At 49.9% G+C, this 16,917-nt stretch overlaps 2 protein-coding genes across 5 annotated transcripts; both read right to left on the bottom strand.

Moving 5' to 3' along the window:
- Positions 1 to 513: 513 nt before the first annotated feature.
- On the bottom strand, positions 514 to 9,050 carry LOC120664296 (MAR-binding filament-like protein 1). 3 transcript variants are annotated; one of them, XM_039943451.1, is made up of 3 exons: positions 8,564 to 9,050; positions 3,223 to 3,419; positions 514 to 2,611 (listed from the first exon to the last, which is right to left on the bottom strand). In XM_039943451.1, exons 1-3 carry the CDS (start codon positions 8,850 to 8,852, stop codon positions 836 to 838), a joined length of 2,262 nt encoding a protein of 753 aa, XP_039799385.1. In that variant the 5' UTR covers positions 8,853 to 9,050; the 3' UTR covers positions 514 to 835. The 3 variants fall into 3 exon arrangements, with proteins under 3 accessions (XP_039799385.1, XP_039799384.1, XP_039799386.1); XM_039943450.1 differs by having other exon boundaries at positions 3,223 to 3,428; XM_039943452.1 differs by having other exon boundaries at positions 3,223 to 3,424; positions 8,564 to 8,680.
- A 769-nt stretch (positions 9,051 to 9,819) lies between these two features.
- LOC120664297 (FCS-Like Zinc finger 8-like) lies at positions 9,820 to 12,200 on the bottom strand. Of its 2 annotated transcripts, XM_039943453.1 has the most exons (3): positions 11,985 to 12,200; positions 10,760 to 11,672; positions 9,820 to 10,409 (listed from the first exon to the last, which is right to left on the bottom strand). In XM_039943453.1, exons 2-3 carry the CDS (start codon positions 11,656 to 11,658, stop codon positions 10,229 to 10,231), a joined length of 1,080 nt encoding a protein of 359 aa, XP_039799387.1. In that variant the 5' UTR covers positions 11,659 to 11,672; positions 11,985 to 12,200; the 3' UTR covers positions 9,820 to 10,228. The 2 variants fall into 2 exon arrangements, with proteins under 2 accessions (XP_039799387.1, XP_039799388.1); XM_039943454.1 differs by having other exon boundaries at positions 10,760 to 12,200.
- Between the last annotated feature and the right edge of the window lie 4,717 nt (positions 12,201 to 16,917).

The following is a 16,917-nucleotide window of genomic DNA, read 5'->3' on the forward strand; positions in this document are numbered from 1 at the left end:
TATATATATATATTTCGATCATCAATATTTACACCTGTACTCGTTCAGAAAAGTAAACAAGTCCAAGTGCGAGAGAGAAAAAAAAAACCGTCACGGGAATTTACAATTACAAGATAGGGAGGAAAAAATAAAAGCAGAGAGACTTGGCAAAAGGAAACAATCAAGGGCGAAGGCACTGATCAGGTAACGGGCAGCAAACTTCTCGGCACACAAGCTCTGCCGGTGCTCTGGGCCCACCTTGTTTCCTAGTACAAACCAAATAACTGAATAAGCACAGCAACCAAATAACTGACATCCCGCGCAAATGCCCAGCAGAGGCTGTTGAGAAGCCAACAGGCTTGGTCCCAATATTTCACTAATCACACCGAGTACTGAGCTCAGGAGTCAGGAGAATGTGGATTTTGTTCCAATGAAATATGGTATATGATGCCAGATATCAAAAGAATAAAATGCATTGGTATGTAATGCTGAACAAACAGATGTCTGGTACAACTTGGCCAGTATGAAAGGACATCATGAACCATAGATTCGTGATTAATGAAGCCATCTAGGAACCAAACCGCCAATTTTATTTCACGAGAGATGAACAACAGCTCTGTACACAGACTAACGTACATTCTCAGTTCTAGCTCACCGTATGGAACTACATCAATGTTCTCTCTTTCAGTAGGTTTACAACAAAAGAGCCGGCAGCACCTAAGATAGCGAGTACTGTAGAAGAGGTCTCTTGACATTACCATTTGAAAGATGGAAGTTAGAATGGTTGTTCTGATAAGGTTACTAAATAGATGAAATGAAAGAATGATAAATCTTGCTTTTGGCATTCAGATAATGCTCATGCCCCTGGTCTTCCTTTTCTCCTCCTATAAATCCGTTTAGGCGAACGAGCTACAGCACCAGCACTGTTGGTATTTTGAACACGATCGTTCACAGGTTGCTCTTTTAGAGGTTGACTGGAATTTGGTGCTGCACCTGTTTCCAGAATGACTTCTGTATTCTCAGGCCCACTTGTACTAATCTGCCTCCTCAAACGCAATATCTCACCTTTTGCCGTGGCCAATTCATCTTCAAGCTTTTTAGACCTCATTTCAAAACTCTCCCTCTCGGTCCCAAGCCTTCTGATGGCATTCTGAGCATCTTCCGTATTTTCCTGAGCTTGAACTGTACTCTTCTTTTGCTCCTCAAGAGCCTTCGATAGCATCTCTTTCTCTTCTTTAATAGCAGAAACCTTAGAATTGGTGGTTTCCAGCTGATTAGACAGAGATAGTGTACTCTGATTCACCTCATTCAGTGATCTAGTGGCCTCATCCAAGTCAACTTGAAGAGCTTTTCTTGCTTCAGACTCTATTGCTGATTGTTTCACCAAAAACTCAAGCTCCCTACTTAGAGTAGCATTGATTTTACGTTCTTTAACTAGCTCATTCGTCGTGGACTCTAGCTTCTTATATGCATCCAACAGTTCTTTATTAAGGTCACTATGTGCTTCTGAAACAGAAACTAATTGGTTAGAGATGACTTCAAGTTCTTCTTGTGACCTTTTAAGTACCCCCCTGACTGATGCCAGTTCATCTGAGAGGGTTGCAGAAACTGACTCTGCCTCTTCTACCTTTTTAGCCAGAGCCTGTCTCGCTTCACTGGCCTCATCTGTTAATTTTGAAATCTGGGTCATCAAGTCCTGATTTGATCTCTTTACTTCATCAAGATCTTCAGTGAGTTTAAACACTTCATTTGTGGAATCTCTTAGTGCCTCTTCAGTGGAATGAACAAGGTCTGACAAACTTTTCCTGGCAACAACTTCATTATCTAGCATCGTTCTGGTGGTGTCCAATTCATTGTTTAACTCGGCTATTCTAGTTCTGTCTTTACTAGAGTCACTCAATGCAGCCGAAAGTTTCTCTTCAAGCTGACTGAGCTTATCATTTTTCTCAAACAATAGTTCTGAATCGAGAGATGCCCTCTCTTCAGAAGCAGTTTTCAGGTCCATATACTGACTCGTTAGTACACTTATTTTTTCTTCCGCCTCACCTTTTTCAGTGCATAATGTTTGAACTTTCTCGTTCAATGAGTCAATTAATGATGCCTTTGATTTAAGATCATCTTTATCTGTAAGAATATCTTTCTCCAGCTGCTTTATTTGAGAATTTGCCTGTTCTAGGTTCTCTTTAGCTTGACTGTAGATCGCACTGAGGTTCTGGTAGTCCTTTTCCTTGGCAGAGAGTGATGAACTGAGCTCCCTGATGTGTTCATCCTTGCCATTTGCCTCTTGGCTAAGCAGATTTATCTTGTCGTGCAAGATATCAAGCAGTTCCATCTTTTCATTCAACTTGCCTTCAGACATATGTTTGTCCTCCTCTGCTTCTGCAATAGTCCTCTTAAGTCGATCTATTTCAAGGTTAAGCTGCTCTACTAGCTCCTTTTCCCTTTGAACTTCCTCAGTTAAAGATGCTACAGTTCTTCTAGATGAAGCCAACTTATCTTGGAGCAAGGCTTCCTCATCCTGGAACTTTCTAGCTTGTTTCTTCAGTTCTGCTTGTTCATCCAATATTCTTTTCTCATAGTTTTCCCTAAGCATAGACATTGCTGCCTCATTTTCAACCAATTTGGTCTCCATCTGGGAACAGAATATTAGATTTGTTAAATGCAAGCCCTATATTTTTTTAGCCTTGATCAGATTATCTCATTACCATAGAATAAACAACAGAAGCTGCTTGTTTTTTTAGCCTAAGAGAACTATATATTTTCTGCAAAACACTTAGAAGAAAAGTCTTGCATGATAACACCTATGAAGACATGCATATCAGAGGTGCTAAATAAAGTCAAATACTAAATGTTCAACCATTTTAAGATTAATTCTGAGAAAAGAATTCAGGCAAGTTGATCAACTAAAAATCTAATGGCATGTCTCGTAAATTAGCATCGCAATCCCAATATTTCCAAGGAATATGACAAATTGAATAACTGATTGCACAGTGGACCAGCTTTTGTGACTAAAGAAAGAATTACTAGCTTGCAGCTCTTAGTTCATCCTTTGATATGATTGTGATATGTCACAAGGTAAAAATAAATGTAGGGTGGAAAAAAGTACTAGATAGCAAAACCTAGTAGTTCCTTTGGCGCAATTTCAGTTCTGTGCATATGAAATTTAGTGCAAAAATTCTGAAGCAATAAGCAGTGGTAAAAATATAATTTCACAAACATTATTAGTGACTATAGATGACATACAGATGAAATCGTCGACTGCAAATCCTTCTTTTCCTGTTGAGAAGTACCAAGAAGTATTGTGAAAACACCAGAAGCCATAATTGCAATTGCATTCAGGAGACCTGCAAGTGGATTTCTTGCATGCGGTACTTTCACAACAGACTGAGGTAGTTCTTCCTGAGGCTGCTCATGCTGAGATCCATCAGCCTTTTGAATATCTGTTCTATCTGAAAGAAAAATACAATGTCAACTATTAAAGTTTGATATGTGCCCAACCCCCAATGTATTGATGTATGGACATAGCAACACTCGATTGAATTCAGAAAATTACTATTATTGAAAACACATAATCTGACAAGCCCAAACATGGAGATTCCACAGATATTGCATTTTGTTTTTCTAGAAAGCAATCTTTTCCCTCAGTGGCAAAAGCACTGCTGATGTCAATTCATTATATAATAATATTATGAGCATAATGCATATGGCCCAGCCATCATAGGTCGGGCCAGCCCAGCAGGCCCAGCACACGGCCCAGAAGGCCTTCGCATCAATATGGGCCCAACTCAGTTTAGATTTTTTTTTTAGTACGTTTGAGTTGGATTTGGAAGTTAGAGATAGGAAGGTGAGTCCGACGGGATTGCATCAACAAGATCCCATCGATCAGATTTCTCGGGATTCAAGTTGATGTCCTTCATATAAATATAAGGAGAGATGTAACTATTTCGATTAAGCAGAGTTTAGGGTTTTGTTCCTCTGCCTTTTGCTACAGTTTTCTAATTTCTCACCCTCCCTCTATCTCCCTACCTGGGCTGCCACCTCCATGGCCACCCCCCCCCCCCCCCCCAAAATATATCAGCACCATAACAGATTAAAGTGTTCCAAAATTACTAGCATAAAGAGAAATAAGAAAGCATAATCCTAAAAGAGAAACCATCTATTTCCCGAATTCAGTGGACTAGAAAATACAAAACTAATTGCTAAGCATGATAATTGTTTTAATCTGGTTGACCATCATATACTACAAAAAGGAAAGCTCCATATCAAATTAGCTAGAGTTGTATGCTACCACAGAAAATCTTGTCCTCATTTTCTCTCCTCCCTCACAATGTCCTTGCCACTCTACAGCCTCCATCATGTTCATGCAGAAAAGAAGCACCATTGCTGGCAGAAGGTTCCTCTCCTTATCATGTGGAACCAAGTGGGAGTGTTGGTGTATATTGAGCCCATGTATAGAGGCCCAAGTATAGGAACTATATATCCAACCCTTCTACAGTTTGGAGGAATACAAGACAATTATTCTCTCCAATATGGTATCTAGCCTACCTCTCCCTCCCTCCCTCTAGCCGCTGGCACCACCAGCCGCCGCCGGCGCCATGGCCGGCCGGCCACTGGTGCTGCCGCTGCCCCTCTCCTCCTTCCCTCCCCTCTCCTCCCTCCCTTCCCTTTCCAGTCAGCCGGCGCCGGTCAGCTCCTCTGTTCCTGCCGGCGCGAGTGCCGCCTCCTCTGCTTGGCCACCCTACGCCGCCGTCGCCCGAGCCTCCACCGCACTCGCGCCTGCGCCGGCCGCGCCGGCCGCCGCACCGGCCGCGGCGCACGGGACTGCGGGGGTCGCGGGAGGCGCGGAGGGCCCTGGCCGCCACACGATCCGCCCTTGCCGCCGTCCCTGACGGCGTAGCCGCTGCCGCCGCCGCCCAGGGCGGGCAGGGCGAGGGCCTAGCCCTTGCTCCTGGCGCCGCCGCTGCCCCCGACGCGCCGGCTCTGTCCGTCCAGGCCGCGGGCGCCGCACTCGCCGCGGGCGCAGCCGCCGCGGCGACCGCCGACCGAGAAGCCCTGGCGCCGCACCTCCGTGCGCTGCTCCTCGAGACGCAGCCGCCGCTCCTCCAACTTCAGGACCTCCCGATGCTGCCGCTCCCCGGGCAGGACGCGCGCGGGCGTGGCCCCTGCTGCTGGCCACTGCCCTGCCACCCCTTGGCGCGCGCCTGCGCCTTGCGCGGCCAGCGGCGCCTTGCTGCGGCCGGCTTCGGGCGTCTTACCGCCGCCCGGCCCCGCCGCCGCCGCCCTGGCGCCTCTCGTGGCCCCCGGTGCCGCCCCTGCTACCGCGCATGAGCGCGCACAGGAGATGCTGCGGGACGTCGTGGCCAAGCTCGCGCACGCCACGCGGGCCGCCGCCTCCCTCGCCGCGCAGGCGTCGCACCCGCCGCGCAAGTCGTGCTGGCCGCCGCCTCCCTCGCCGCCGCGCAGGCCGTGCCGCCTGCCGCGCAGGTCGTCGCGCCCAGGGACCCCGCGCGGGCCGCTGCCTCCCTCGCCGCCGCGCGCACCGCGCAGGCTGCCGCCCCCGGCGCGGGGCTGCCCCAGGTTGCCGCTGCTGCCCCGACCGCCGGATCCGCCTTTCCTGCTGTGCCGCCCCTGCCTGCGCCCGCGCCGGCCGCGCTGGCCATGGCGCGCGTGCCCGCGCCCGCGTAGCCTGCGTTCGGTATGCCGCCCGCGGTCGCGCCGGTCTGGACCCCGCCCACTCAGCCCAGCCAGCCAGCGCCATGGGGCTGACGCCGCCGGTCAGTACCGAGTGGATCGCCGACTCGGGTGCCTCCTTCCACACCACCCCTGATGCCGGTATCCTCTCTTCTGTTCGGCCCCCACACCCCTCTTGTTCTTCTTCCATCATGGTTGGTGATGGGTATTGCCTTCCTGTCACCGCCGTGGGTTCTGCTCCTGGTTCTACACCGACGCTGACTGGGCTGGCTGCCCGGACACTCGCCGCTCCACTTCCGGCTGTGCCGTCTTCCTGGGCGGCAACCTTGTCTCCTGGTCGTCCAAGCGGCAGCTGGTTGTCTCCCGCTCCAGTGCCGAGGCGGAGTATCGGGCTGTCACTAACGGCGTGGCGGAGGCGTCCTGGCTACGACAGCTCTTGGCAGAGCTCCATAGCCCGCTCGCCAAGAGCACGCTCGTCTACTGCGACAACGTCAGCGCCGTGTATCTCTCCACCAACCCCGTTCAGCATCAGCGGACGAAGCACGTGGAGATCAACCTACACTTCGTGCGCGACAGGGTCGCCGTCGGCGATGTTCGGGTACTCCATGTCCCGACCACCTCCCAGTTTGCCGACATCTTCACCGAGGGACTACCCTCCTCGACCTTCTCGGAGTTTCGCTCCAGCCTCAACATAGCAGGTGGCTAGTTGTGGCTGGGGGGGTATTTGCCCTTTGTACTTTCTTCTTGTCCAGTCTTGAACACCGCTGCGACGGTAGTTCAGACTGCAGGGGGGTGTTGGCTTTCTTGTTGTTCAGTCTTGAACACCGCTGCGCCGGTAGTTCAGACTGCGGGGGGGTGTTGGTGTATATTGAGCCCATGTATAGAGGCCCATGTATAGGAACTATATATCCCACTTTTCTAGGGTTTGGAGGAATACAAGGCAATTATTCTCTCCAATAGGGAGCATGAGTCTCGAACACCACATGCATAGCCACTATCAGTATGTCGCATGTCAATGTCCCAGTAAGGATCACAGCCAGAACATAGCAAACAATAAGAAATAGCCTACACATACCCCGATTGTTCAATGCAAGATAAATTAACTGCCTAGGTAACCGATCCATGGTTAAAACTGCCAAATATATCCAAATAGTAAGAAAATATTTAAAACGGCTACATTCAGGCTACATTGTGTAAAAAAAACTAACTAGCTAGCCATGCTGGGGTAAACAAAAATTTAAATAAATTGCATGGATGGAATAGAAAATAATTAAACTAGTGCATATGCATTGTAGTATATAGCACCCCAAGTTACCATGGCAATTGTGCTTGCGTCAATGATCTAGATGAGGCCAATGTGAGAATTAAAGGAGCTCGAGAGTTGCCAAACAATAGATCTAAGGCCCGCTAGATGACAAAAGGTCGCTGGGCACCAATCTTAAGGAACTACGGAAACACTTTTCGTAAGTTTTGATGTGGATCTAGATCATACACTTGGCATGAGCGTGGATATCGACAAATGGCACAGGAATTGCAACAGAAGACAAGAGAGCAGTTTGACTAGGAGCAAATTTGGATAAGGTTGGTATGGAGGCCTACCTCATGAGCTACTGGATTTTGAGAACCAGTTAATGTCAAAGGCTGGCTCAAGGAGGCAAAGACAGTTGAGAGTAATGCCCTCCATGTCCTGAAGTGAACAGGGATGAAGGAGCTCTTGGCGAGCTTGGAGTTCAAAGATGTTAACAGGAATTTGAACCAGCATGTAGGTCCAAAGTGATTATGGATACTAGTTATGCCCTACCTGATGAGGTTTTATACATAAGAATATAAGATGGTTCAGGATGGCATCTAGTAAACATGGTTCTTAAGGCGTCGCCTAGGCGTCGCCTAGGCGACGCCAAGGCGTCAAGGCGCTCAGGGAGGCCAAGGCGTCGCCGACGCCCAGCAAGAAGAGAGGAAGAGCAAGGGGAAGGAGCGACTGGGAGATGAAAGGAGGAGCAAGAAGGTTACCAGAACTAGCAGGCGCACGACCTCCGCCTTCCTCATCCTCGACGGCACCGGCGCCGGCGAGATCTGGCCCCCAAGAGAGAGGGTGCACGGAGAGAGGGCGGCGTACCTTGGCAGGGAGGGCGGCGACTGCTCTGGTTCCTCGCAGATCCGGGGGTCAGGGACCACGGGCGGTGGGGAGGGGTCTCGGGGAAGGAGGCGCGCCGGCACAGGGAGACCTTCTGGCGGTGCGGAGCCAAAGCAGAGGCCGGCGGTGCTGCTAACCTTGGGGGAAGATGGCCGGCGCAGGCATGCTCCGTGACCGTAGGGCGGCGCTCGTCGCAGATCTGGAACCAGGGAGGGACGATGGCGCGATTCCGAGGCGCCTGAGCCCTGCACGGCCAGGGAGGAGGCGCGCCGGCACAGGGAGAGACGGGCAGCGGGGAGGTGTCTCGCGGAGGGAGGCGCTCGGGGAGGAGGGCACGGGAGGACTGGTGAAGTGATGAGTAGTTTATGGGCTGGTAGTGACTTGGTGGGCTGGGCCTTACATTCTTCTCGGGCCTTTTCTCTTTTCTTTCTTCTTTTCTCATTTCTTTTCCCCTTTATACTGCTAATTATACTGCTAATATGCTACTTTTACGTTAGTGTATGGCGTCGCCTCGCCTCGCCTAGGCGTCGCCTAGGCGTCCAGAGGAGGTAAGGCGCCACACCTCGCCTCAACGCCTTAAGAACATTGCTAGTAAATAGGAATATATCGAATAGAATTCGATATAAGCACAGAAGGTAGCATCGCAACTGCGCAGGCAACTTAGCAGGTTTTCTTACATAAAAGAAAAGTACTAACCACAAAAGTACTAACATCATCTTTTTCGCAAGAAGGGGGTTCGAAATGAGGCTTACTACTAACCAGTGACGAGATCAACCGTCGAGCGCTGCGCCCTGACCGCCGCTGCCGCTGCCGCAGCGTCGCGGAGGCGGAGGAGCGGCAGCACGGAGACGCCGACCAGGAGCACGGCCCTCGTCCGCGTGGCGTCATCCGCCGCCACCGATGGGGACCGGGCGGCGTTGGACGCCGAGGCGAGGACGGCGGTGGGCGCCCGGGCCACGACCCCGCCGCGGGGTGCAGGGAAGAGGGGCGCGGGGCGCGGCGGCTGCGGCGCCGGCGGCGAGAGCAGGAGGAGGTGGTGGTAGCCCATGCCGGGCGTCGCCGAGACCGAAAACCCTAGCCCCCCGTCGCTCGCAGCCGTTTCGCTTGATGGAGGCGGGTGTGGCTAATCACGTGAGAGCATTCGTGGCAATGGAAATGGCGGTGATGCGTTGCCGCGTTGGGGTCGGGACTCGGGACTCGGGAGTGGGACTCGGGAGTGGCGACGCCGCGCCGCGCAAGCGGAAGCGGCGCTGGAGGAGACGGCGGCTTCCCTTCGGATACTGATGGGTTTTCACAGGCCTGATGGGTTTTAGAAAGGACCGGCCCATGGTAAGGCACGACGCCGCAAAATGGGCCCAATTGAAACAAAAGAATTTTTTTTTCTAAATGCTACGAAAATTCCTCTATGAAAATGCTAGTATGAAAATAAACTGTTTCTGTGAAGTTTTGCGTTCAGACCAATACAGCGTCTCGTGACGGATTTCATTCTTTAAAATGTTTGAATTTATTTCGAAGAAAATCGTCCCCCTAGAAAATGTATTTCAGACAGTGTGATTATCCCTAAATGTAACACAAACTATGCTCCACCATCGGTTGCACGGAACTTTCTGCTACCAAATTCTTGTCGATCACATGTCTCCAGGAACATAAGCATCCAAGTGACCTAACCTCACAAACAGTGCAAGGTGTAGCAAACAGACAACAAAATTCTCAAGAGCATTGAACCATAGATCGTACCTGTGTCTGCCCTGCATTATTGCTTAGCGACAGATCATGCAAAACTCAGGCTGAAAAGACATGGCCGTTACTTGGAAAAAAAAAACTCCCAGAGAACGAGCAGGTTTCTTTGGTTTCAGAGGGGAAAAAAAGTCTTTCTTCAGCCCCCATCTCAACAAATATAAGCTGGTACAAATTGCGGCATTTCATATGATTTGTAAACATAACCCCATGCTTCAAATCAGCGGTTCCTAGATCCTTACTACCATCACTTAGCTCCAGCTCTTTTTCATAAATCATTGAATCAACAGCAAGGCATCATCATGCCTTTGTCAAATTTGGACAAGCAGCTCAATGCCATTATCTCAAAATATTGTTGCAACTTACAGCACGCCAACATCGTCATTGCTGCTCAGGAAGAAACCAAAGAAGAGAGAAAATGAAAAGGTTACTTGCAATGCCAGTAGCCTTAGGACCAAAATTACATGCTAAAGGCAGGCAAGCTCTCCGTTCTAAAAAGCTGAGATACGAGATCTCGCCAAATTCTAGATGGAGCTTCCAATCCTCAATGAACGACCAATGCCACCGAATTTCTCAAATGCTGGAACAGAACTTACAAAACCAGCAAACCGATAAAGGTGGTGGTGAAAACTGGGACAATTGACATTATTGATCTTCTACCCTGGCTCGCAGAGCATTGCTCCAGTGTCAGGGGAGGTGGACGTCAACTGGTGCAGTCAGCACAACCATTTCGGCCATGAATATGTCATCGTTCAAGGAAGAAGATGAGCCAGCTGAGCTGAGGGAGGATATTGCTGCGATGTTCTCATCCTCTTCAGTAAGGATTTCATTATCCCTGCAGTTCCCACTGGAGAAAGCCTTCTCACCACTGCAAAGGACATTCAGCAATTGTTCATTACTAATCTATATGGGGCAGGTTTGCTTCAAAAAAAAATCTATGGGGCAGAGCGTGATTGCCTGTTCCTCTAAAAAAAGAAACATGACAAAAGAACACGTTCTATTTCACATTGAACTCCTTCGTTTGGAGAAATGCAATCCAAATGAACCATCAGATTCTTCTGTCAGCCTATCCAATTCAGGAATGCTCGACTACCAGCAAACACATTCAGAATTCAGATGCAAAATGCATGGAAGTTCCCCAAAGAACAGACACAGATCAATCACAATCACTAGTTCGTCAATATCACAACAAAAGATTATTGGGATTGCACAGCTTACCGGTAAATGCAGGAGTCATTGCCATCCAGCTTCTTGCAAGAGACGCAGGAGCTTTGGAACTCCTCGCCGACCTCGCCGTCGTCGAAGCACTTCACCAGCCAGTAGGACTCTGCTCCTTCCTTCACTTCCATGGCATCCATGCTCTCAACAGTGCGGGGCTCCAAGATGCAGTCCCCAAAGATGCGAGTAGTCTTCGGGTTAGGACCGTGCGCAATGATGCAGGTGTAGTCCTCCGACTGCTCCACCTCCGTCGCGGACACGGACCCGATGTACAGGCGCGGGCCGCCGATCGACGCCGGCAGGGACCCGGACGCCCCGAACTTGCCGAGATCGGCAGGATGCCTGCTCGCGCCGGGCTGAGCGCCGCCACCGGGCGCGGTGACCTCTGGACCAGACTTCACATCCCCGTAGGACCTGCTGCACGGCACCGGCTTGCCGGCGGCGCTGGCGCCGGCGCCGGCGCCAGCGGCGGTCCTCACATTCCCGAGCACCGGGGACGCAGCCTGGCCGCAGTCTCTCGGCTGGGTGGTGAAGGATTTGGCGAGGCGTTGCGGCAGCTTGAACGGGTGCCGCATCTGGGGCCCCAGCAGGCGGTTCCTTGCGCCGGGGGCCGGCTCGGCGAGGGCGTCGTCGACGAGGCCACCGAGCCCGACGCGGTGCGAGTCCCAGCTCCTTGGCGAGCGCGGCGACCGGAGCAGCAAGCCGCCGAGCGCGGCGAAGGGCCTGAGGTCGAGCGGCGACGTCGGGCTGCGCGCCGCCGTCGGCGAGTCGCAGTCCGGGCCGCCGCACTTGGGCGCCCCGAGCCCGACCAGCAGCCTGGGCACGGCGAAGAGCCGCGGCCTCCCTACGCCCGCGCCCGCCCCGGCGCCGTCGTCCGCCGCCACCCTCCTGAGCAGCATTCTCGCCTGAGCCCCTGGAGAGCACTCGAGCCGAGCAGTATCAGCGCGGTGACCCAGTCCCTCCCAAAACGACGGGCACCGAAAGGGAGGTGAGGCGAAAGCAAAAATCCCCCGCGAGACGCCAAACCCCAGCACGATCCAAAGAAGCGCCGGGAACTCCACCCGCAAGAACAAGGCGGCGCAAGCGGACAAGCGCCGCGCGGGGCGAACGGCGACGGGGAGACAAAGCCGGGTGAGGAGGAATCTCACCTCGCCCTCCCCTCCAAGTTGCGAGCAAGAAAACAGTCAAAGAAAAAAACACACATGCGCGTCCCATCCCATCCCACCTGATCAGCTGCGCTGCGCCGTTCCCTGTTGCCTCCCCTCCCTCCTCGCTCGTTCGTCGTCTCCCTCTCTTCTTCCCTCTCCACCGCAAGCAATGGTGCGAGGAGAGAGAGGGGGGTGGGGGAACAGGGGGATATGGAGCCTGTGAGCGCACCACAGGCGCAGTAAAACGTCACTGCGTCACTGCACAGGCCGGCAGAGGCCGGCAGCATTTCTCTCTCACCGAGCAGGCGTGGCTCCCTTTACATGTAAGGTGCGTTTAGTTCCCAAAACGAAAAATTTTGGGTGTCCCATCAATATTTGACCAGATGTCGGGAGGGTTTTTCGAACACTAATTAAAAAACTAATTTCAGAACTCACTTGAAAACCGCAAAACGAATCTTTTGAGACCTTTGACCGCATCATTATCACATATGGGTTACTGTAACACTTATGGCTAATCATGTCCTAATTAGGCTCAAAAGATTCGTCTCGTCGTGTACATCCAAACTGTGTAATTAGTTTTATTATTTAATTACATTTAGTGCTTCATACATGTGTTTCAAAGGGGAGGTGAAAATTTTTGGGAACTAAACGGCCCCTAAAGACCCTGTTTAGTTCCCTTTACATGTAAACGCAAAAAAAATTTCGACAGAATTTTGCTAATTTGAAGTAATAAATGAAGTCTATTTATAAATTTTTTTACACAGATGTGTTGTAAATCGCGAGACGAATCTAATGATGCTAATTAATTTATGATTAATCAATAATTAGCGGATGGTTAATGTAGCAAAACTGTTGCAAATCATGGATTAAGTAGGCTTATTAGATTCGTCTCGCGATTTACATTCTATCTATGAAAAAAATTTATAAATAGACTTTATTTAGTATTTTAAATTAGTAAAATTTTTTCGTAAAATTTTGCGTTTTTGCGTTTATGCCGTGGGAAGCCTTTGGCGTGCAGCGCATCAAAATCAGAGGAGGGTGGCAGAGAGCAGTGAGGTGACGGGTGGTGGGCTGCCTGCCTCTGCGGCCTGCGCCTGGGCTTGCTTCTGAAATACTCCTCCTCGCCTCCCGCTCCGCCCACTCATGGCTGCGTCGAGGGGTAGCTCCACGCCCGGCTGCCCCATAGGCCGGCCGAGCTGCGGACTCTCACTCACTGTACCCGTATAGTATACGGCCGGTGGCACGACGTATACGTACGTATACGTATGAAGGCTCCTGCATCCATTGACCATTACGGAGAAAATACCACCATATCACTAGTGACCGCGGTAAAATCTGGACGGCCAGGATGGCATGGCAGCGGCCTGATCCGACGGCGTGCAGACGGGGACGCGGGTACGCAGGAGCCTGCAGCCACGCCGGCGGACGCCGCCTAGTCCTTCCTCGTGTGGTGGGGCCCGCGTGGCAGGTGGGGAGAGATCTCGCGCTATCCAGGAGTCGTACGACTGTAAGTACGCTTTTTATGGGAGCAGCGACGGGCCGACGATGACAAAGGCCGGCCCCGCACTGGGCCCACCATCGTAGTAGGGGGAGAGGTGCTGGGCCCCGCCGCTGGATTCCTTCTGCGTCGCCCTCCTTCTACCCTCTTCTCTCTGAGGTGTTTGGATGGAGGTTTTTAAATTTTTTGGAAAAACTTTTCGGTCCTTTCACCACTAATTAGAGATATTAAATGATATATAATTATAAAATCAATTCTACAACTATAGTACTGTAGTAGTACTGTAGCTAATGAGACCTTTGATCGTATGATTAGACAATAGTTAGGCACGGTTACTGTAGCATCACTATAGCCATCATGGTGGAACTTGGTTTATTAGATTCGTCTCGAAAAATTACATCCATCAATGAAAAGATTTCGCAAATAAATTTCGTTTAGTACTCCATGCATGCATTCGTCTTTTTGCATAAAATTTTACAAAAACACGCCCCGAGAGTACGTATACATTCACAATATGAAACCGGTAAGATTACAGAAGTGTGTTGTACGCCTGTGCTAGGCATCTACATCTTCACTAAAACCACTTCACTAATGTGTGCAGAAAAATACATCAAAATGTGCACGAATAAAATAAAACAAAAATATGTAGGGCTAGATGACGAAATGTTACATGTTCTTGTAAATTTTGAATTTAAAAATCCTTGTGCAATTAAAAACAAAAAAGGATAAAATCATAATGCAATTGATGCGGGTTGCGGATCCCATGTGAACAGTAACCCCCTGTTTTTGTTTACTGTGCGTGAGCACGGGGAAAGGTAGCGGCGAGTGGTAACTGGACAGGAAAAGTGCCGCGCACATGTAAAGCGTGAGGGGGTTCCGAACATAGCACTGCGGAACGGTGCAGTGACGACAGTAAACGAAGTGCCTTTTGTAAACATTGCCTTGGTTTTTTCTTTTTCTTTTTTTTACAGTGCACAGTACTAAGCATAAAGCTGCTTCGGTTCTGTAATAAACAAATGGGGTGTTTGTTTCCGCTTATAAGCGGATTCTGGATGGGAATAAGCAAGAATCCCGCCCAAACGGGTCGATTATTTCTTGCTTCTCTCCATCGCCGCTTCTCCAGTGATCTTCGATACAACGTGGATCCTGATTTTCCCCACCACGGCTCAGAACTCACGCACGGGAGAAGCGAGTGGATTCTCCACTGACTGCCCCTCTCCGTCGGGGGAGACGGTGCGGCTGACCCAAGCCCGGATCCGCGCCGGCGCCTCCCTGATCCGCGCCGCCGCCGCCTCCCTGGTCCGCGTCGCCGCCGTCCGGAATCGCGCCGCGGCCACCCGGAATCACGCCGTCGTCGCCCTCCCCTGCTGCTGCCGCTCCTCCCGCTCGCCCCTGCTGCCGTGCCGCTGCCCTCCCCTGCCGTGGACGATGGGACCTCGAGGCAGGGGGCGCTGTCTTCAAGGCTCGTCTCATCTTCAAGGCGGGGAAGGCGGGGGGGCGAAGGCGGCCGGCCAGCGCTGGAGCTCCAGAAGCGGAGGCGGTGAGCCAGAGAACCACGACGAGTCGTGGAGCGTGAAGATCAAAGAAGAGATAAGGATGATAGAGTAGGGAAAAAAGGAGTAATAAAAGAAATATGTTTCGACAAAGATTAGTAGGGAAAAAGGATGAGTGTATTTAACTTTAAAATATATTTGATGTAATAGTAATATAATTATATAGTCAAGATATTAAAAATATAAAAATTATTGAATTGTGCTCGGACTCAGAAAAAATGAGATATCATCAGGCTCAAAGGCATTTTAAACATTTTACCACTCAACTTAGAGAATCGGGTCCAAATAATCAGGATTGCCAAACACCCTGCTTATCCAAACAGACGATTGTCTAGACAGCTGACTTGATTTATCTTAGAATCCTGATTCTCGGAAAAGCGAGATGCAGGAAAGCGGAAACAAAGGCCAAAGACGGTACACGCAGCTAATGGTTATTGTTCTTTTACTTCTCCGATCCATCCCAAGCATTGGCGTCTAGCCACCTCACCTCGTCCCTGACTCCCTGCATCCGTCGCTACCATGGATCCATCGGGCCTGCCATGTTAGGCTCATTCTAATCCCAAACATACTTCAACCCTGAATCACATCCCATAACCCCTGAAGTTTGTCACTCCCGACGTGTTCATGCTTGTAACCTAAATTTCAGGATATAATGGGATTTTTATGTGCAGTGTGTCTTCAATTGGAGGTATCACATTCAGCACCCAGCTTCTCTCCTCTTTTTTACTTTTTCCAAATACCAGTTCCCTTCCTTTTATTCTCAGCTTTAGTTTGAGCCTTACTTTTGTGCAATAGTACAGCTGCATTAGCCACGTTGTAGATGTGCTTGGAGACAAATAGAAGGGAGAGAAGCTGCATTCAGCCTTATTTTCGTTTCAAAAAAAAATAATTTTGAAACGAAAGCAGCTGCATTATCCACGTTGTAGATGTGCTTTCTTCTTTTTTTTTTGTGAAAAAGGCCCTAGTGCATGTGCGTGTTTGCTCTCGTGATCGATAGAGGATGATGTGGGGTGCCCAAGGGGAAAAAAAAAGAAAAGTTGAGTCAGATCGTGGGACATGCCTCGGTGAATGCACCGGTTCGTGGCGTCACTGTTTGAACGCTCGCCCGGCCACGGCCAGGTTACAGTCATGAAACGGAAGTGATGAGTAACTCGCTACAAACAAGCTCGCGTAATAATAAGCTTCGTCCCAGTGGAGAATCACTGTACATTGTACAACCATCAGTGATCCGTTCCATCCGCATAGACCAGCTTCGTAGCTAGTACGCGCTTTCTTTTGGTAACGCATTAATCTCAAGCCTAATATAATGTGTTCCTATTTTTTTTAAAAAAAACACTCTATTATGAAGATTGCTTTCCACTCAGCAAGCTTGTTTGGCGTCTAATTCGGAACCTTTAGTTACAGCCTTACAGGACGCCAGATGGTGGTGCTACTCCCTCCGTTCCTACGTTTTGGTGCAACGGAGGAGCACATACCAACCGAGTCCTCGTCCTCGTACCATTTTATTCATATGCACCCGGTTTTTATCGTACAAGTTTGTAAGGGGCCGTTTAGTTCTCAAAAAACTTTGGGGCCGTTTGATCACTTATTAGGTGTATTTAATATAGATTAATTATAAAACTAATTCGGGAAATCGCGAGCGGATCTATTAAGACTAATTAATCTATCATTAGAGGTTGGTTACTGTAGCACAATATTGTCTAATCATTGCATAATTATGTTCATTAGATTCGTCTCGCGATTTCACCCGGGGATTATGGAATGAATTTTGTCAGTTATCCACATTTAATACTTTAAATTAGTGATCAAACGTTGCAGTAGCGGTGAAAATTTTTGGGAACTAAGCGTGCATGAACCCGTGATCCCCTTACCTTTCCTAGGAGCTACTCGATGCATTAAGAAAATTTGTTCTGGCATGGCATGTCTATTATTTTTTTTTCTTTTTCTGGAACCATTTTC

The sequence above is a fragment of the Panicum virgatum genome, chromosome 3N, assembly GCF_016808335.1.
Source record: "Panicum virgatum strain AP13 chromosome 3N, P.virgatum_v5, whole genome shotgun sequence".
NCBI lineage: Eukaryota > Viridiplantae > Streptophyta > Magnoliopsida > Poales > Poaceae > Panicum > Panicum virgatum.

What these genes read in the sequence shown, in the direction of transcription:
- LOC120664296 (XM_039943450.1), bottom strand. Translation starts at nt 8,852, where the DNA reads ATGGGCTACCACCACCTCCTCCTGCTCTCGCCGCCGGCGCCGCAGCCG. An exon ending in GACGGTTGATCTCGTCACTG is followed by an intron (nt 3,429 to 8,563) that starts GTTAGTAGTAAG and finishes TTTTTCTTTCAG; the next exon opens with ATAGAACAGATATTCAAAAG. An exon ending in TGCAGTCGACGATTTCATCT is followed by an intron (nt 2,612 to 3,222) that starts GTATGTCATCTA and finishes TTCTGTTCCCAG; the next exon opens with ATGGAGACCAAATTGGTTGA.
- LOC120664297 (XM_039943453.1), bottom strand. Translation starts at nt 11,658, where the DNA reads ATGCTGCTCAGGAGGGTGGCGGCGGACGACGGCGCCGGGGCGGGCGCG. An exon ending in AATGACTCCTGCATTTACCG is followed by an intron (nt 10,410 to 10,759) that starts GTAAGCTGTGCA and finishes TGTCCTTTGCAG; the next exon opens with TGGTGAGAAGGCTTTCTCCA.